We start from the raw sequence: 21,724 nt of genomic DNA, 5'->3' as shown, positions 1-21,724 counted from the left end.
TAAGACTCTCGCAGTGGATTGTGGAGGCTATACGTTTAGCCTATACCTCGTGTGGTACTGAGCCCCCAGAGGGCCTACGTGCACACTCTACAAGAGTTTTGTCTGCATCCTGGGCCCTGGCCAGGGGTGTCCCTATTCAGGATGTCTGCGCTGCGGCGGGTTGTCTTCTGACCGGCGGGGCTGGAACAGCAGAGCTGTCGGCCCTTGGTCAGGGACATTTTCATGAGGTCAAGTGGTCCCTTCTGGCCCCTGACCGTTAGGGATGGATGACCATCGTGTTTCTTGACCAGCGGGGCTGGAACAGCAGAGCTGTCGGCCCTGGGTCAAGGGCATCCTCATAAGGTCAAGAGGTCCCTTTCTGGTCCCTGACCGTTATGGGTGGATGACTATCGTGTTTTTTGACCGGCAGGGCTGGAACAGCAGAGCTGTCGGCCCTGGGTCAAGGACATCTTTTATAAAGGATGTCTCTTTTGGGTGAACGCGCAGGGTTGGCTTCTTGGGCCTCCTTTGCGTTTGGTCTCTCTCCAATGGAGATGATCCTAGGGTCGAATATTTTTCTATCAGCCGAAGGCGATCATACGGGAGCGTTATGTTCCCCATATGACTCTCTCCGAGAGGTACTTAAGATAACTTCGGGTTACTTTAGTAACCTCAGTTATATAAGTGACTCGAGAGAGAGAGTCATTAAGTCGCCCTTCTGTCTTCTTTAAGACGTCAGAAAGCAGGTTGATAGGAATGACGTTGCTCAGGGCGGACCTTAGGTTATATACCCAGTGGGTGGGGACATAACCACGCCATGAGCGACAGTTCACGATCCAATGGAATTGTTCCGTGAGTGTATGTTAGGCTGTGTGCCTGCGCCATCTAGTGGCTTGGACCCATATGACTCTCTCTCTCGAGTCACTTATATAACTGAGGTTACTAAAGTAACCCGAAGTTACTGTATATGGTTTGTACAAACACGTCTCTATACTTTTCTGTCTTTTTACCCTCTAACAAAGGCTACAGCCGCATTATTCATCCACAGCAAGGCAACATCCTCAAAAAAACGGAAGCCGCGATGAGGTGAGGTCACTTTCACCCTCCCACAGATTTCACACATTCACCACAAAGTAGCCAAAGCAAAACCTTTACCCAGAGATCTAGACCAAAAGGGAAGAAACTAAACACAAATCATGTTTGGGCTTGACTCTTATCTGTGGATTATTTTTACTGTTGCCTTCTGCTGTGTGCCGTCAGTCCAGAGCGCCAGTGCTGCGTCATCCACTGGTCATGGCATGAGGGGCAGTGAGGTAGACAGGCCCAGAATAGAGCCTGATGCTGGGGGACATGTCCGTGCTATCTACAGTACAGTCCACCCCCACCCAATCACACTCCTCACACCCTCTCCTCATATCAGACTGTCTGGGAGAGAACGCAGACCCTAGCTCGCCCCTCTTCCTTTCCCGCTTCTTTTCTATCACACTTCCTTTGAAAGCAACGGTAAAACAATCCTTACACAATGAGGTAATATGTTTTTCCACTGGGCCATATAAGAACATTGACCTCATAACAAGCCATGTGTATCTCATAGGGGAAAGAACTGTATGGAAGAAATTAAGTGTAAAAAAAGACTTTTCAACTATCTATAACAGACAGAACAGAACTTTCCCTCTAGTCAATCAAAGTGTTTCAGCTCCAACCAATCATAGGGCCAACCGTGAAGTATTCCTCCCACTTCCTGATTGTTGTTTACATGGTTGCTGTGGTGACGCTGTGACAGCGCGCAGCCATGTGGAGAGAGATACGCCACCTCACTTCCTCATTCACTCACACACGCTCCATAAGCACCTACTGTATGACACACAATTATTTTACAGCACCTAATGTACATGTCCAACCTGTACTCTATGTAAATACACTGACTGACAAGGCTATTTGCTTAACCATGTCAATACAGACACCAATACTGTAACTGTATGTTGGTGTCTGTTGTTTGCTAAAGTGTAGGCTACTGCACATTTACAAGCAATTGCTTACTTCAAAAGGAGAGAGCTTTAGGCCAAAATACCTACAATTGTTAAAACTCAGGGTCACTTCTCAGTAGGACACTGCTCAATAGGCACGGTTTACAAAGAGAGGGCCAGCCTTGGGGCCAAGAAACACATTGCAGTGTTTCAACATACTCTTGCAAAATGGTTTCACATAGTGCAACACGCCTCCTCCACAAACCTGCCCGGGGAACCGAGCAGGTTGGCCCAGAGGATCCTCACACACACTTTGACATGGAACTGAACCAACAAGTGCATCAAGGTCACATCAAAATCACTTGCTTTCTCTTGCCTGTGCAACTACAGACAAGTTGCAGAAGTGAGGTCAAGGTGTGGCTTAATTGAAACAATTAAGGAGTTAAATTGCAAACCACAAGTATGTAACACAAAAGTGCAGGAGACTGACATGTTAAGAGTCGAAATAAGCCTCAACACGTACTGTACAGTGTGTGTGTGTGTGTGTGTGTGTGTGTGTGTGTGTGTGTGTGTGTGTGTGTGTGTGTGTGTGTGTGTGTGTGTGTGAGGGAGAGAGACAGCCACGGAACGTCACTCATTCAACTATACAGGAAGGCATTGTTCAGATACACACAGTCTAAACACTGAGGGCTGCACTACAAAAATCCTGACACTTAACTTGCATAAAACACAGAATTCTGCAATCGATACAGTTCCTGTTGAGTAGTACAACTGATGTGCACAAATCATTACTGTCCAAATACAGACATACGCACGTGCTGTCAATGCTGTCACAGAGGGCACGTTGGCAGTATGTAAACAAGGATGGCAAACACCACACACCTGCTCTACGGGCATGTGAACAGATTGACACACAAACACAAATGAAAACAGCTACTGACCTGCACAGCACATGAGTGAGTACAGGTGAGCATTGAGATGACATTCATTACAGTACTCTGGCAACATTGTGTCCACACGTTCAGCAGTCCTTATAGCAGTTCATGTAAATGGTGGTAGGTAATCCAGGAGAGAAGCCAGTCTCTGCTGTACACGTCTCCACAGTACAGTCTCAACAGCGGCAAGGGTAAGAGTTCCAGTCTCAGGCTTTCGCGAGTGTACAATAGCTCGCTTACGCAGCAAGAGAACAGCCTGCATCCCACAGTTGTTCTCTCTCTATCGGTTACTCCCGCTGCGGTCTATTCTATTACTGCCATGTCAGTCCACTTGGCCAGTGCTCTCTCTCTCTCTCTCTCGCTGTCGTTTGCTATTTCCCGGTAAGCAGTTGCTCTCACACGTGTGTGTCAAAGTCGTGGCACTGACTCCTCCCTCCTTTGGACCAAAAAGGAACTGCCTCTCTCTCTCTCCCTCCCTCCCTCCCTGCCTCAAGGACTTTGCTCACTATTTACACGCACTCTCACTTGCATACTGCTGTCTCACCAGTCTGTGGCACTCTCCCTCCATCTCTCTCTCTTTGTTTGCAGAAAAGGACAGACATGTGCTGGCTTAAAACATAGCTTCAGTGACTCTGCAGCAATGGGGCTTTTTCTCCATCTCAATCCCTTTCTTTCTTCCATTTATACCCGAGTCATCCACCTTTTTACTCAGTACAGTCTTCTTCTTTTATTCAGGCCCTTCAGGTTTATTGTGTGTGCCGAGTAATTGTGGCGATCTCTATTGACTTCTCCTTTATTCAAGCAACTTCTCTCCTAAATAAATTCTTCAGGACGACCTAGTAATGGACTGACTGAACAGAATACAGTACATGATAAAAAAAGATAATGTTTGTTCCCCTTTGGCACTCTGAGCCTCTTTTCTCCTATTGTTATTGTCCGGGTGCAGATAAAAACAGTACACCGTAAGTCCCGAGAGGATATACACTTGAATGTGAATAATAAGGAAGTGCAAAGAAAGAGCAATACTTTCATAAAGCCCTGGACGTCCCTTTATGATGATGTAATCTTGTCAAGTGTGAGTCTGGTCTTTTGAGTATGCTTTCTCGTTGCAAACGTACACACACTGCACACACGCACGCACACACAGCTCTTCAAAGTTGACAAAAAACAGACGCAGTGAGTCCTTGATATCGCCTTGTATGTCCCTTTGTTCTTTTCCTTCAGAGCAGATTTCCTGGATATGCTTTAGTGTGCGGGTCCTGTCTGTCCTGTCTGAGTTCAGGGTCTTCTTCAGAGTGACTCAGTCTGAGATTTGACTTTAGTCTCAGCAGGAAAAGCCCCTCTGAACTGATGACATCATCTCATTTAATACAGAGGAAAAATAGACCCACGGAGAGGCAGGTCAGATCCAGTGCTAGTGTGTATCTAGGGAGATGGCTCGAGTCGGTGTGCATGTTGGTCTATTGAAGACAGCCCTGATCATATTTCTGGCCTCGTTCCAAAAGTCATACTTTTCCAAAAGGATATGGCAAGAATAATGTGTTGAGTGCACCCGTTGTTACACAATCAACAACTTCAGACACACACATGTTCACACATTTATCTCTGCTGTCAAAGCCAACAGTGTCAAATTCATATTTTTTTAAATTAAAACCTCCTCTTTTTCCATATGGCTCAAATAATTTTGTATAATCAACATGAGCAGGAGAAAGACAGCGAGTCAGTGCCAAAGTGACACACGGTCACGTGACCTGGGCCAGGAAGTCAAGGATGGCATAATCAAAGCAACAGCACAGTAGTAGGTACGATGTGTGTGTGGTAGTGCACCGAGCACAGCAAGTGTACAATACTGAAACGAACACACACACACAGGTGCAGTACACACACACACACACACACACACACCTCAGCTGTCTAGACTCGCACACAAACAGCAAGCTCACACAGAAGAAAACACAAACACTACTCTCCCTCCCTCTCCTCTTTCTCTCTCTCTGTATCTTTCTCCATGGCATGTATACGTCAACAACAAGACGTTTTCTCCTCTTGCAGCGGCATCACTCCATTGTCCGCATCCCTCGTTTCCCTTTGCATCGTGTCTCCCACTTCTCTTCTTCCGTCCTACGTTGTTCCTTCGCTCTGTTTTTCTATGCAGAGTGAACGGTTACCCATCATCTCCTGTCGTCTTTCAGGGCCGTCAAACCTATAAATACCAGACAAGGCTTAAACACGCCTAATACCACGCACAGTATGCTTATCCCCTCCCATCCCCTCCTCTCGCTTTCTCTGTCTCTTCCCCGTTATCAGCCTTAATCGTCTGCTCTCTTCCTCTCTACATGTCTGGTGTGTTTCTTCCGTCACTAACTCTATCTCTCTCTCTCTCTCCATCTCAATTCAATTAAACAGAGTGGGATGTCTGTGTGTTTCCTCCTTGTTCTGTGTGGGCGAATTGTGTTTCACTTTCAATTGTGGATCCCCTCTGCACAATCATTTAAAATCTAAAAGTTGAGGTGATAATAAAAAGGGGACATTGACTATGTTCCCTTTTCTCCTTTGTACATACAGTGTTTTATATTTGTTGATGATATGTATATTATTGTGTTATTGTTATGCAATGTTGATGAATTGATTACAAAAGTAGGACCACAATGGAAACAAGTCGCCAGGACTTTTTTGTCTCATCCTTTTAGCCAAAATGTCTGACTGCACCTCGTTCTGTTTACATTTCTGACTAATAAAGTATTCAATCAACCCACAATCAAAACAGATGAGTCTCAAATACCACAAGAGAAACATATACCAATCCTAATCCTGCACCTTAACTTGTTCTCTTTAGTACCACCAATCTTTTTTCGGACCACTCCTATCATTATCTATCAGGCTATTGATCTCTGTAATTATCCCCTGTGACTCCATGCCCACACCACTGGCACTGCAGTTACCACCATGTTTAAACCATGCTACACTCTCAGTGTTCCATTAACACCGAGGGTGTTACTGTGCATGTGTGGCATACAGCAGGGGTGCCATTTCGACACACACGTTCCACACTCTGCCCGGGCTCTGACCTGACCACCCCTATATCTCCATATATGGAGCTGGCCTGTTCTGACTTCAATCTGACATCTGCATAGACTCCATATTTGGGCATGCCTGAAAAATAACTCCATATATGGGCATAAGTGATGTGAGGGATGCATTTCCAACTTTAATCGTTCCAAGTAGGCCAGTGCCCAACAGACACCACTGTATTTTATTTTATATAACTTTGTAATGCTACCGACAGTGACTAAATATATTTCTTATATTGGAATTAGCATTTTTAGGGGCATATTATGGCATGCCTTTGTGATCTACTGGTAGATAGATCGTGATCTACTTTGTGGGCACCCCCGGTGTAACAGCAGGGTATACAGTGGGATCTCAGCATGTGTGTTCTGTTCTCTTCTGGGCAGTAATCCTTCCCAATTACCACCCAGCCTGGCCTGGTTTGAACAGCTCTGTCCCCTAGCTCCGCAACCCCCTAACAAGGCTGTCATCACATTAAAATCTCATTCAACTTAATTTGGGCTCCAGTCACCAGAGAGGAGAGCAAGATCCTATTGATCAGATACTTAACCCATTCTGACCTGAGATCAGATTCTAAAAATGTCTTCTACCTCCTGACAGTTTTCTGAAAAAGCTATGTTTCTATGTCAGTCGTTCTTCAAAAATAGCAGACCTACAAGCTCATAGCGCGCCACTCGGTGGCGCGCTATGAGCTTGTAGATCTGCTAGGACCACTTTTCAACCTTATTATATTGGTCCTCACTAATGTTCATGATAAAATGCCACCATTTCTTTCTACTCAGTCTGTGTATCATGGGAGCACTGTGGGCAGTTCAGAAACCCACCAGTGACATCATCGATGTGGAATCCAAGCTAATAGAAACTGCAGGCTTTCTATTCCTGAAAAGTTGCAATGCGAAAATGGAAGCCATCATCCTCACAATAATAATCAAAATATGAATAAATAAAAAATCTTGTTTAAAAATAAATCTGGCTAACGATGATGTCACTGGTGGGCGGGTTTATGAACAGCACACAGCCCTCCTATGAGATAAAGACTGAGTAGAAAAAAATGTGTGGTATTTTATCATGAACATTAGTGAGGACCAATTATATGAAGATATGTTGAAAATTGGTGAAGTGGTCCTTTAAACCCCATTTACAAAACCCCATTAAGGCTGATGATCAATAGTATATTGCTGTGACAAGTATATAAACATAATCACAGCTTGTCTGTGTGGCGACAGACAGTAGCACACGCTTCCACTGTAGAATTGACAGTACACAGTTCAGATTAAAAGACAAAGGTATTCTCAGGTCAGTGTTGTTGTGGTGAGGTTTTATGACCCTATATACCCAATAAAGACAAGACAAGACATGATAAATTACATCCAGTTCCATGGCGTTCTGCTGAACTGGAGCTAAACTGCAACTTGCAATGTGATGTGATGATTTGGTCATTGGTGCGTTTTAATAACACTGTATTCGACTCTTTTATATGGACAATTTATTTTTCTAAAAGGTGAGATTTCTTACATTTTCTGTATTGGCAAATATAACAAAGTATGCTGTAGCTCATCTGGACAATTTAACGCAATCTATGCAACAATATGTGTGTCAGTGTGTGCATGCTGTATGTGTGTGTGTGTGTGTGTGTGTGTGTGTGTGTGTGTGTGTGTGTGTGTGTGTGTGTGTGTGTGTGTGCATGTATTTCCACAGAGCTGCAGTGCCCCACCTTGCCTTAACCCGTTGCTGCTTCCTGCAGCAGCTAAAAATAAGGTCGCTACAGCATCACACTTGTAGTACATGCACACTCTTGGCTCACTCAAGGCGTCTCTGCGATGTCTTGTGAGCTTGTAGATCTGCTATTTTGGTGTCACATAACTATGTAACTCAGGCTTTTCTAGTGAGGGAGGGCTAAAATAATGTGGAATAGTTAAACAAGTAAATAAGCAATCAAATTATTTGCTGGTCATGAATGAAACCATTATACTGTATTGTGGAATCATTCACACAGGCATGCTAGATAGTTACTACAATCCAAACCGCATGCTGATCCAAAAACACACATTTAAACTCCAGATTGCATGTCAATCCACAAACACACATCATTACAGCATGGAACTACATTTGGATGTATTGGATCCAATAAATTGAATTCAAATACAGATGAGACTCTAATACCACAAGTGAAACGTACCAATCCTAATCGTGCACCAAGTCTATCATGCTAATTGATCTATGTAATTATCCCTGTGACTCCATTCCCATGCCACTGGCCAGATGTTCCTGCCATCAGCAACTGCTACCTCTATCTACTGTACCAGGTTACACTATCTACACCGATTAATTCAGTGTAAAATTCGCCCTGATCAATATATCTACTGCTAGCTGCTAACACAGATATTTGAATACTCCAGCCAGGCAGCCACAATCAACATCACCTCTGGCACTGGAGACATGCAACACAACTGTTAATGTATTTCTATGAATGCAGAGCGTACACAAAGTGTCATGTTAAGACAATATTTAGTTAAAACAAAAGGTTAACTGCTCATGAATTATTGTGTGGTTTGTTTTATGAGATTATGAAAATTGTTATATGGCCAGATTTAGTACAGCAGGGCTGCTATTCTTTGGTCAAATGTCTGGACCGAGTGCTATTTTTCATGTCATGGATGGAACAATCCAACAATCAATGTTTACTATTCTACACAGAATAATAATAATAAAATGATGTATACAGTACCATCTCTTTTAGATTTAAAAATGAATGCACAGAGGTGATCCACAATATCATATACCAAAATAAACTATATAAAAACAAAACACTATTAAATAAAACATAGTAACTAATACTGGGAACCCATAATGTACTAGCTGCTGCTAATATCACAACACAATTTCCATTTTAAATAATCCACCTGAGTCATGCTAAATGAAAAGGGGCGATGCTGCAGAATGTGGGTAGCCAATCGTCAGTCTCCCTGACATACAGTAACTACATATGAATCTGCCTCGGTTCATCACTCAGGGAAAGGTTAGTGTATATCCAGGAGATGAGAGAGCATTAGTATGCATCAGGGAGCGGCCTATGGTTGGATGCCACTGTGGTGTGACATGTTGGGCGTGTGTGACAGCCTGACAACATGTGTGTCACAACAAATTAAGTGAGAGCTGTCAACCTCTACAACTGTAAAGACACTGAAACTAAAGTAAAGTAGACTCTTGACAATTCAACCACAGTACTGTACGTACCATTTAACTATTATAATAAGTACCGGTAAGTATCAAAGCTAAATCACTGTGATCCATTGGAATTTGTATGACATCACTCGTAGTGTCAGTGTTGTTTAGCATTATCCATAAATAAATAGCCACAGGACTGTGTTGAGGGGTTATCTGGCAACAGAGCTACAGTCTGTTTAGTGAACGTTAAAGATTTATAGAAACAATCTTTGAGATGCTCGTTTAAGCGCACACACACACACACACACACACACACACACACACACACACACACACACACACACACACACACACACACACACACACACACACACACACACACACACACACACACACACACACACACACACGTTGCTGTATAGGGCACAATAGCTCATAAAAAAGCCGTGGCCTCGCTTTGGAAGAACCAAATATGGAGAATTCTGGTCAGTTGACTCAGTTGAATCAGTGAATACTTTGGTCCGACAGAGCTGGTGTGGAATCAGAGGCAATACAACTGAACTGTCCGACTGTAAGGAGAGATGGAAGAGCAGAGACCTACAGTATATGATCTTTAAAGGGTGACCCTTTACATTCCCCACAAACTAAAATAGAAAGCCTACGCCGAGACCATGTACTGTACATTGAAAAGCTAGCAAGGAGTTAGCCTGCCACTAACGCATTCAAAGCTCACCCAGTGTGCCTGTGCCACATGGGGGCGAACCGTACCCTCATCCCCAAATAACAACTATGGAGAATAAGCGAGGAAGCCAACATGGTAACGCGGTGGTCATAAGAATTGCAAGGCATTAGAGGCGGGGCTTAAACAAGAAGGGAAGTGGGTAGCCAGGGGTTGCCATCTGCCCCAAACTGTCTGTCAGGGAGAGATCTAAATGGAGCCTGTGGTTGGCTGTAGGAAGTGAGCGAGGTGTGTCTACCTGGTATCAATATGGGTGCTTCCCGTCTGCGTCTGCGACAGTACCAGACGCCCACTGCCGTGATGAATTGAACAGTCATCACCAGGATAGGTGTCACGACTGCTGGGTCTGACAGAAGATCCATCTTGGAGGTAACTGACAACAATGCCAGTTAACTGTCCACAAAAACCCACCAGAAAAAGTTGGGTGCCAAGCAATGTCAATTAAATCCACACACAAAGAAAGAAAGAACTGACCAAAAAAGGTCAGTTACTGTAACTCCACCAGTTGAATCGAATGTTGGGCAATTCTCCAAACAATCACCCGCTAATCTTTAAGACGAGTCCATATTGTAGATCTGTGTTGTCAGTAGACAGTAAAGCACTATGTCTCCAGACACAAATAAAGAGCATGAAATCATCTGTAGGCTAGCTGTTACTGTAGATTAGCTTTCTTCCCAACGTCTTCCCTTTCCTTCCCCAACTTTGACTCCACTTTGAACACGGAACTGTTGAGTCTAATGACTTCTCTGAGTCGGACTCTCCATTCACACCCCCTCCCTCCCTCTTTACCCCCACAGCCTCTGACTCTCTCTCTTTCTAACCCCCCCAGTCTCTCTCTCCGTCTCTCTACCCCTCTCTCTGTCTCTCTCTCTACCTCTATGACACTAACACTGAATTCCATTCCAATGAAACAAACAGACAGGCTGTAGCCGTTGCTTAGTGTGCCGTTGGAAAATTGTCAGTAAATAAATGGGATAAAATTAAACAGAACATAAAGTGTGTGTGTGTGTGTGTGTGTGTGTGTGTGTGTGTGTGTGTGTACAGTACATGTATGTGTGGATAGGAAGAGGAAACTGCGCGGCTGATACTTTCATAGTGCCTTTCCTGTGTGTGCACATGCATGTATATTAATTGTGACATGTTGGCATCTGTGTGTGTGTGTGTGTGTGTGTGTGTGTGTGTGTGTGTGTGTGTGTTTATCTCTGTTGCTATGAGTGAGTAATGTGTCCTAGCAGCTAGCTGGTACATTTATTAATGGCTATCTTTGAATGGACGTCTGCTGTTCAAATGCCAGAGGGGCATTCCACTAAACCAAGGTGAACACAGAGAAGGTGATTGTGCGTGCGTGCGGCATCTGCATGGATAGATGTGCATACATGTGTGTGCTGTGTGTGCGTGTGCGTGTGTGTGTGTGTGTGTGTGTGTGTGTGTGTGTGTGTGTGTGTGTGTGTGTGTGTGTGTGTGTGTGTGTGTGTCTGTCTCAGACATAGTCCAGAGTGAGTCAGCATGATTTAATCGCCAGACTGGAAGCCAAGGGGTCCTAAAATTACTCACACCTCTCAGAGATGTGTTCGTGCGTAGTAGAAATAGTAACAAAATTTGTGTGCACACACAAATAAAGTAATAAAAATTAGAACCATTATCAAAATGGAAACAGCTTTAAATCCAGCATCTCTAAGTCTCCCCTGAGTGTGTGTGTGTGTGTGTGTGTGTGTGTGTGTGTGTGTGTGTGTGTGTGTGTGTGTGTGTGTGTGTGTGTGTGTGTGTGTGTGTGTAATCGTGCGTCATGCTAACATAATGAGTTTGGGTGCATGTAAATGACTCAGTAAAAAAAGGTTAGATCATTCTTACAAGGTCATGTGTTCAGCTGGTGCTTTCCACTGTGACAACCTGACAGCTGCACACATGGTGCTCTCCAGATCGAAACCATGCCAGCATGAATTCTGTAACTTTACTACATTACCCACAATTCCCTCTGTTCCCCAAATAAACCAACCATGGCATGTACAGTAGCATCACAGATACCCGAGTTGAAAATGAGAGTAGAGAGCCATGTATGGTAGAGAATTATGGGGGAAACAGAGGAGGAAAGTGATAAGGGTGAAAGAGTTGAGCTAAAAAGAGTGAGAAAGCTGGGCTAGCAGCCACAGATCTGTGGTGAGCAATGTTGCCATGTACGCTTATTATAAGCGACTTTGGAATTGTCTTTCTGTAAAGTTACTTGTAAGTAGTAGGCCTATCGGTGATTGTGTTTTTTTGGTTTATAAAGTGTAGTAGCTTATTTTGGCTTGTTTATTAATGTTGTTAAACCAGTGGTTCATGGCAAGGACCCCCAAATGAATATGTAAATTGTCAGCGTATCCCCATCTGAAAAAATATTTTGCCAGATCACACAAGCTCACAACGCATCACAAGTGAGCTTGTAGATTTGCATTTTCAGATGTATAGGTTTAAAGTGCTCATGTGTTATAATTTAGTTTGCTTATTCTGGGCTTGTTTTCATTCAGATGTATTTATCTTGCACAATCTGGCAACACTGGTGGTGAGGTGTGTGAAGCTACCACTGTGGGGCAGAAGAGACCAACAAGTGTTTCAGTGTGTGGCTAGCTGGCTGCAATGTTTACTTTAAACCCATGCACAGCACAGCACACAATCACAAAAAATAGTTTTTACTGAAGAGAGAAATTATAATCGTTTTATAGTTTTCACCAGTGGTGGACAAAGTGCTTTTTAAAAACTTTTAAGTAAAAGCATCAATCACACTCTAGGAATACTTCAAAATTGAATTCATTAAAAGTACAAAAGTATTGGCATCAAAATATAGTGAAGGTACGTAAAGTAAAACAGTAATCATTATCCAGAATGTCCAGATCTACAATTTAGCCAAAGTATGAAGTGGTTAATGCAGGGTTTTGTTTTGTAAAATAATCCAATTCTACAAAGTAACTAGTAATTCAAGTTTTTAAATAATTGTAGTAGAGTAAAAAGTACATTTGCCTCTGAGATGTAGTGTAGTAGAGTAAAATTGATTAAAAAAATCCACTAAAGTAAAGATTCCTGAGATAGTATAGTACTTGCGGAAATGCACAATTTCCACCATTGCTTTTCACGACAGCGTTTACAAAACGATTAGTTTACATTTCTCCTTCATATCACTGGAATGTATTTATAGCCTGTATCTGTCAGCAGTATATTTGTCTTCTGTCAGCGATTCATCGAGTGTGACACGTTTGACAACACCTTTTCTGAACCTCCCTGATTAGTTTCACATCTGTCAGGTCTAGAGAGGAGGGGACTCCCCTGATCTGATACACTTGACAGATGATTAACCTCAACTGCAGTCATCTATAACACACACACACACACACACACACACACACACACACACACACACACACACACACACACACACACACACACACACACACACACACACACACACACACACACACACACACACACATGGTAATGTCCTTAAGCCCCCTGAACACACACAGGCACCAATGTGTGCATGCATGTGTTCGCTTCTGGGGTCAAGAGGTCAGAGTTCCATTTACTGGTCGCTCTGTAGAAAATGCTGTGTCTGTGAACTTTACACAACACACACACAGTCACAGTCACACACACAGTCACACACACAGTCTCACACACACACACACGCACACGCGAGAAAGTGACTGTGGCTTCCCAAAGCCTGGGAATGATGTCAGACTACTGTATGAGCCTGACACAAGAGATGAGACACAGAGCGAGAGAGATGGAGAGATAGGAAGGTTGGTAAAAAGGAGGTGGAAAAGGAAGGAACTAAAGAGAAATCAATGAGAAAGAAAATAAAAAGAGGATGATGAGGAGAAGGGGGAGGGGGGAGAGAGAGAGATAAAGAGCATGAGAGAGAAAAGAGATTACAGTGTTATTGTAAGGCTCAGTGCTCTATTAGCCGTTTGTGTTGAGAAGAGAATGACCCCTTTCATAGGGATATCAATCACGTTCATTCACCCTTACAGGTCCATTCTTACACTTTCAGAGTTAAATTAGCACTGAAGATTCATGGAATCCACTGCACAGCACACACCCTCTCTTCTGCATGTAATGCAGATTCTACTGTGTCCACTACACAGTACACACCCTCTCTTCTGCATGTAATGCAGATTCTACTGTGTCCACTGACTGCACACACCCTCTCTTCTCTCCATGTAATGCAGTCATTCACTGCCCAAGGCAGAAGCCTATAGCTAGCTGTCTCTCTCTCGCAAGTGTGACTCAATTCCCAGCGTCAGCATCCTTCATATAGACAGCCTGCACGCCAGCAAGGTCACGCACACGCGCACGCACACACACGTATTAATTATGCCATCGATAGATTGCTCTCCACAAATGTGATACTGTTCTGTCAGACATAAATATGCATGTAATACCATACATCATCCATGCACATTACCACTGCTAAGTATACGAACCACATAGATCCTATATTGTTCACATCACAGACGTACAGTACAGTACACACAGCAGGGTAATGTACTGCAGAGACAGCACATAAATGTGCTTTGTAGAGAGGAACCGCAGTACACTATAGTATTGTACAGGACAGCAGTGAATCATACTCATATCTGAACTGAACCCCAATCGTTGCTATGACAACATTGTCAAATTTAATTTCCTGGTTTAGTCTTGTCCTTTGAGACGGAGAACGCAAGTATGGTGCCAGTTTCCACATGAAGACCATGGGGCCGTACAGCAGTTTTCAACAGACAATAGTGCATTTTACAGTGACGAACCGGATCCAACATTGAGGAAAAATAAATCAGTTACATTCCATTTGGAACCGTTTCCGGAACCGGTACAGGGGCGTCCATTTGTTTGCTTTTGTACACCGTCAGAGTTACAGACCTTAAGGGTCCATTTGGAACCCCCTGCCTATAGGAATCATGAAAGGGAACCGTTAAGGAATCGGACCGTTAAAGGGGGAATCGTTCAGGAACCGTAATCGTTAAAATCCTAAACAAGGATCCCAACCCCATCTGTTATACCCTTGTGTCCAAAGAGAGTCCAACAACAACACTCTTAACCCATTCTGACCGGGCACCCATTTTGGTGTTAGCATCATGTTATGCTTTACCTATTGAAAAATAGCAGATCTACAAGCTCATATCGCGCCACCGAGTGGCGCGATACGAGCTTGTAGGTCTGCTATTTTTGAAAAATTCGAAGAACGACTGACATTTTTAGAATCTGATCTCAGGTCAGAATGGGTTCATCAGACCAGTGTGTGTCCAGGTGGAAACCTCGTATGAATCTGATCTCAGGTCAGAATGGGTTAAGGGGAGGCCTTTCAGCCTCCTGAGTTGCATCAGGACCTGACCATAGAGTATAACTCTATGGACCTGACATACTGTAAACATCCAGGAACAGGAGGAAACTGAGGAAGAAGCACTAAAGCGAGGAAGCCAGAAGAGAAATGACAGCAGCAACACCAATGAATCACCCAGCCTTGTACTGTCATCTCATGTCAGTATAGCCGGAGCACAAGGTTTCCAACACTTCTCCTCGACTCTGGTTCCATCGTACAATGGTTATGGTATCGCTTGCCAACAAGAGTGTATTGTACTGCGTTGCTAGCTTGAAAATCACTTATTGTCAGCATATATCCATGAAGGACACTGCTTGGTCTATCAGTAATATCCAGCTATCAAACCCCATATCCCACGGCCTCGAGCAAAGGTAGGAGAAAAATGTATGACAAATGTGGACATTGAGCTGTGTAATTTAATATTTCAGTAAGAAAGAGCCATGTAATCTCCAAACTATATGTAATATACCAATTTACTTTTACAAGAATATACTTTTTGTTTTCGCCAATGTTTTTCACAGTATAAATTCTTGTTTGTTTATGTGCACGTGACCATAAATCAAGCCAAGGAAAATGCTAATAATTGTCTTTGCAAAAAGAGGTATTATTTAGCTAAACACCAGCTGCCTCTGACCATAAGTTAGTGTGAAAAGGGTCTCGTCTGCGCTGGCTTTCATCATGCTGTCATAATTCAACACAGTGGCTATTCTGAGTGGATATCCTGGCACTTCCCAGCTGTGACCCTGACACATCCCGCCCACCCAACACACACACACACACACACACACACACACACAGTTCCCCTGCAGCCATGTGACCTCTGACTTTTTAACCGGGGAGTGCAGCATAAACGCTTTCCGTTTGGAAATGGAGAAGGCCCACTGACCCGCTGCCGGGTCTGTCCCATTCAAACGTACACACTTACAGAACCATCCATGCAGAGGGAAGCAGACAGTGTGGTGCAGGATGGGTGGAGAATGGATATGACTCTCATACTACTCCAAGCGGGTGTTTTATTCCGCTAAGGATCCATTTGCCATATAAAACACAACACCTGCACAGAGGGGAAACAGAAGTTTGACAGGAGAAAGACATTCTAATTTGGGAAATGCTGTCACCGGCAGCAGCCTACGCACTGCATACAAGCTTAAGCTTAGATTCCTGCTGCTAAGATCAGCACAACAAGACACTGCAGTATAGTGCTTACTGCATGCTGAGGAAGACCCTGGTAGTAATATAGCAATATGATTAGTCATTCTATTTGAGTGTTGTCATTCTGTGTGTACTGTATACCACCATGATCATGACTTGAGACATAGTTTGATTGGGGAGCGCAGACAGAGTCTAATTAATGCATGATCCAAATTGTGAGCTGCTATCCTCAGAATGTTACCTAATGTTTTATTTATTATTTGCTGAACAAATGGCTCTCCCCATGCAGTACCACCTGCTACAATTAGGGGGCAACCTAGGTTCATTTACAGAGAGGGAAGTTAAAGAAATTGCCACCCAGCTTTACCTACAGGATTCCTAACACATTTTACAATAAAAAGTCATAAATCTAACTGACTGTTCAGCACACTCAACAGCCACATATACAACGATAAGTATTAAATATGAACAACTAAACCTATCCATAAGAGACGAGTACCACAACAATATTACAGGGCAAAGTGTGATGGATAATGTTTATGCAAACATAAGCACACAGACACACTCACACAGAGAAACTCTATCTGCATGAAACATGAGAAGCATGCCTCACAGGGTCAAAGCAGGCATTGACTAATCAACTTTAGACTGATGCTCAGTCACCAAAGCATGGCTATTATGACACACAAGGATGCCAGCTGGAATTAGATGAGCAATGTCACAGACACATGTCATTATTAGGGCAAAAACTGAGTTCCCTAAATCATAGAATTCCTATTCATAATGTGTAGAGATATTTTATTATTTTATTTCATCTTTTTTAACAGTGGCAAGAATGTGGAACAGTTGCATCAAATTACCCAATGCCCAGCATGTACTGTTCGTATTACATTTTAAGTTGAGTGCTGAAAATATTCAGTTCTTTTTAAACTATATCCCAGTTTAGTAGTCAATGAATGCATGTATTACCTAGTGCATAATATTATTATACACAATTACTTTATTAAACCTAATGGTCTGTGAATTTGCTGCCATATGACCCGTAGAGAGCCAGTGCCAAGTTACCAAATTATTTGCTAGCAAACATTACATTTGTTTAATAGTCAGCATTCCGTCCTTAACTTCATACAGTTGGATGATGCCATTAAACCAACCTACTTTCTAAGTCACTACTTTCTGGGAGTTTCTGCTAAATTGAAAGTTCAGAGAGGCTGTTGGTATGGGAAACAGCTACAGTATAAGATGTTAAAAGTTCAGAGAGGCTGTTGGTATGGGAAACAGCTACAGTATAAGATGTTAAAAGTTCAGAGAGGCTGTTGGTATGGGAAACAGCTACAGTATAAGATGTTAAAAGTTCAGAGAGGCTGTTGGTATGGGAAACAGCTACAGTATAAGATGTTAAAAGTTCAGAGAGGCTGTTGGTATGGGAAACAGCTACAGTATAAGATGGAGAACAGATCCAGGAACAGACAGAACAACAATCAGACACACAGGAGACAACAACAAAAACAACAGACGGAGAGACAGGCACACTGAGACACATGCAGAGGACAGACAGACAGAGGTCGCTGAGAGACAGGTGGACCCCATGGTGCCATTAGGAGATTAGAGGGAAGGAAGATGAGAGAGGAGTGAGAAAGAGAGGGGCCCCTAGATAGACTGATGCTAATGTAAGATGACCAGAGGACACACACCCAGGGAAGGCTAACTACTACTTAAAAGATGAGAGAAGTAATGAAAAGAGCAGTAGTTGACCTACAGTAAGTTTAGATGTAGATCTAAGGTCAGATTTGAATTGAGGTTTCCCGGGCCTGTGACAGTTCCAACTAGCCTGCCCCTAACAACTCACTCCTTTAGGGAGCTTCACAAATATTCACAATATATCACCAATTTAAAGCGCCAAAATATATGCATCACAAAAATGCCGAAGCTCGTTTCAACACTCAACAGACTATACAAACAACCGTACAAAAACAAAACAATCATGAATGGTTTTAAGCTGCATATTTTGATATGTCGTTTTTGTATCGTATTGTATTTTTTTGTTACGGTTGAACTTTTGAAAGTGTCAATATCATATTCAATCAATCAATCAGTTTACCTAGATGCAGAGGCGCAACACTGACCGAACGCTAGGGGGGGATATAGAGCGGCGCCGCGAAGCGGCGCCGCCGAAAAATCCGTCCCCCCCGTCCCCCCCACTACCCTAGGGGAGGGGGGGATGGGGGGGTCTAACCACCAAAACGTGGGGTTATGGTTAGGGTCGGACTACAGAGAGGTTGTTCCAGTGACTCAATCATTGAGTCACTGGAAGCTAAACTATCTGCAATTTCCCCGAAAAATAATTAGCCTATATCTATACAAGCTCCATTAGCAGGCAGCAGCATGTTTTGTCTAAATTGTCTTTGTGGCCAACAAATGTAGCTACATTTGCAAACAGTGCTGTTGACCATGTTGTTACATGGTCCATATAACATACCACCAGACCACCAACAGACAATGCCAATATGCTATATTAACATTAGAACGTTTTAAAGACAGATTAATTATTGACGACAATGCAACCTGTGGGTCCAACGTCACTGAAAACTTTCATAATGGCAATTCAATTTACTCACGAGTGCTGATGTGAAATGGAGGATGTAAGAACACACTTTTGTTGTATTAGAGCAGGGTAAATATGAAGTTTTGCGCCAAGGTCTTGTTTATATTCTTCTTTACATAGGCTGTATGTTATTGTCGCAATTTGGTCCGTCTGAGATCTGAGTGAGGGGGCCTTCCTGAGTGAGGGGGTTTCTGACGGCGTCGCTTACTCGCTTCCCCTCTGTCAGAGGTGGAAGCTACGCGCAGCCGTCGGGAACCCCCCCAAACCGACTGTCCCCCCCCCCCCCTCCAGAAAAGAGGTCTTTCTGCTACAGAAACTGTCAGACGAAGACCAAAAACACTAGCGGGGTTCCTATGTTGCGTTATATTTTTCGAAAGAAGCAACAGCTGTACCTATAGTCTCGTACCAGGCCCAAACTCATCTGGGGGGGACCAATGTGACGCTGGCAGGGGACGCGTCCCCCGCGTCCCCTAGGCTATTGCGCCCCTGCCTAGATGACCATTTATATACACCATCTTATCCCAGTTCCTGTTCTACAAAACAATATTATCTCTGTTTATAGCTTCAGCATAGGAAGCAACATATGGAGGGTGACACATGTTAATTGATAATATCCTAGTCCTGATATACAGTATAGTAAGACCCACCCAACTCACATACCAATTAGGCTAAAACAAATGGTAGAAACATATTTTGACTTGGGTGTGATTGGAGCTATAAAGAGATGGGTGTAGCTCCTGTGGGTCTCCCACAGGCCCAGAATAGAAATACTGTTTCATAATCCTGTGATGATAGATTCAATGTCGCATTTGAGAACAGGGCTGAAAAGCTATGAAAACTCTGGATGGATGGATGAGAGAGAGAGGGATGGGGAATATGAAAAAGTGCCGCCTCATAGTTGATCAATTGGTGGATATTGGTTTTGCGTTAGTGTGTATGCATTTCTAGTAAGTAGGATAATTGAAGCATTGAATTGAACCAGTTGAATCACTTGGGTCGACGTGAGTTGATATGCAACAGGACATATCACACCGCTGGGGCGAACGCTAAAACCAACTCGTCCCGCATCGACCCTTTGGTGTGGTTTGGGCTTAAGGACTTATTTAGTTGATGCGAGTCACATCCTTGAAGCAGAGGATGAGGATGCAACAGTGCTTGACTTGTGTCTTCACCTCACTTCTCTATCATACAGACATTCCATACTGTCTGACACAACACATATAATACACACAAACAGAGAGAGAGACGGAGGTGAACTCAACTCAACTCACACCCAGAGGTTCAAGGTGCTTGTTTACAGGAAACAAATCCCAATTACCCACTGTCCTACCCGCGAGCGAGCGAGCGACAGACAGACAGACAGACAGACAGACAGACAGACAGACAGACACTATCAGATGACCGCTCATGGTAAAAAAATATATTTTAATATGAATTATCTTATTTTCCCATGTAATCTAATAGCCTTTCAGACAGTCATCATCATTCATCATGGTACAATGGCTCTATGAAACCACTGTGACCTGGTGTTTGAGGTCAGAACAGCGTGACTACTATGGATAATGTAGTCCTAACAGAGTCACACACACACATGTGCACCCTGACCGGTCAAGCGCTCCGGTACCAGGTCAAACAGTAGCTGTTGTTTTCTTCTGTTCAAGGACTACCCTGCCAGTGTGGAGACATATTAATTAGGAGGACGACTCAAGGCAGCATTTGGTTAAATATCAATCAGTGACACTGAACTAACTTTCAAATACTTTGCAGAAAGTGTCTAAACTCTTTGGAACTCTTTACTTTATGGAGGTACATCCTACTTATCTGGGGGAAAAGTAGAGGCAAAAAAAACCCCAAAAACTGAAGAGATCCAGGGGAGAAAAAAGAAGAAGGGAAAGAAATGCTGTTGGGAGGCAAACATGTACGTACTGTATGACATGCAGGACTGACACAGAAAGAGCCACAAAGAGCAACACAAAAACAAATATTATCTCAAACACATTTAAACATGTGCCAAGTAATTCTCCACTGAGCTCCCGAAATGTATGTCAGCAGTGAAACCACAATCTGACTATGCCTGGGACATGCCCAGCCTAGCTCCGTTTGCTTTGGTTTGGTTGCTGTGTGAGCAAACAGCTCATCTTGCTTCAACGTACCTAAGCAGCAAGTCCTGGTGGCCTCTGTGACCTGCCTCTATGCTTCCCTCTCGGCTACTCATGTGTCTCTAAATCGTGCCATCCTCCTTCTCAGTGGAGAGAAGTCGAAAACAGGGACATCGACCTCCAGTGCATTAACTATCAGGTCATAGCCCCACACAGGGCAAAGGGCAGAGGTCGCATTTGTGTGTTGTGTGTTGTTGTGTTTGTGTGTGTGTGTGTGTGTGTGTGTGTGTGTGGTGTGTGTGTGTGTGTGCTATCGTCAGTGCCCGAGTTACCCATACCCATGGCAAATCTCAGAATATCGGGGGTGCAACAGTTAATCAAACCAATTAATTTAATCAATTATTGTAAACAAAATAAAGATAAAACACGCTTTGAGGTTATTTGATTAATAGAAAATGTAATGGACAGAATAATCGTTAAGAACTAAGAAGACAACCACTAGTTGCAGGCCCCACAAGTTCCAGGACATGGTTGGTCACGCACACATTCATGGCACACATGCAGAGAGCAGTGTTAACGTAAGAGGAGAGGACGAGGGAACCGAGGGGGAGAGAGAGACTTGTCACCGCCAATGGATGGATGGTGGAAATGGACAGGAGGA

At 43.4% G+C, this 21,724-nt stretch overlaps 1 protein-coding gene across 13 annotated transcripts in view; it reads right to left on the bottom strand.

The window, feature by feature from the left end:
• Positions 1 to 21,724, bottom strand: part of macf1a (microtubule actin crosslinking factor 1a) — a 292,770-nt gene that overhangs the window by 179,073 nt on the left and 91,973 nt on the right. The window contains exon 1 of one of the 13 annotated variants that reach the window (XM_080786748.1): positions 10,096 to 10,199. The exons of 11 other annotated variants lie outside the window; for them this stretch is intronic. In XM_080786748.1, coding sequence (XP_080642874.1) covers positions 10,096 to 10,174 — 79 coding nt within the window. In that variant the 5' untranslated portion in view covers positions 10,175 to 10,199. Of the gene's footprint in view, positions 1 to 2,887; positions 3,203 to 10,095; positions 10,200 to 21,724 lie in introns of those variants that run through there. One more of the 13 variants, XM_080786737.1, reaches the window with a different exon arrangement.

Source organism: Protomyctophum bolini (genome assembly GCF_963924005.1).
Source record: "Protomyctophum bolini genome assembly, chromosome: 17".
Taxonomy (NCBI): domain Eukaryota; kingdom Metazoa; phylum Chordata; class Actinopteri; order Myctophiformes; family Myctophidae; genus Protomyctophum; species Protomyctophum bolini.
The sequence above is the reverse complement of the archived record's forward strand: the minus strand, read 5'-3'. Positions and strand labels throughout refer to the sequence as shown.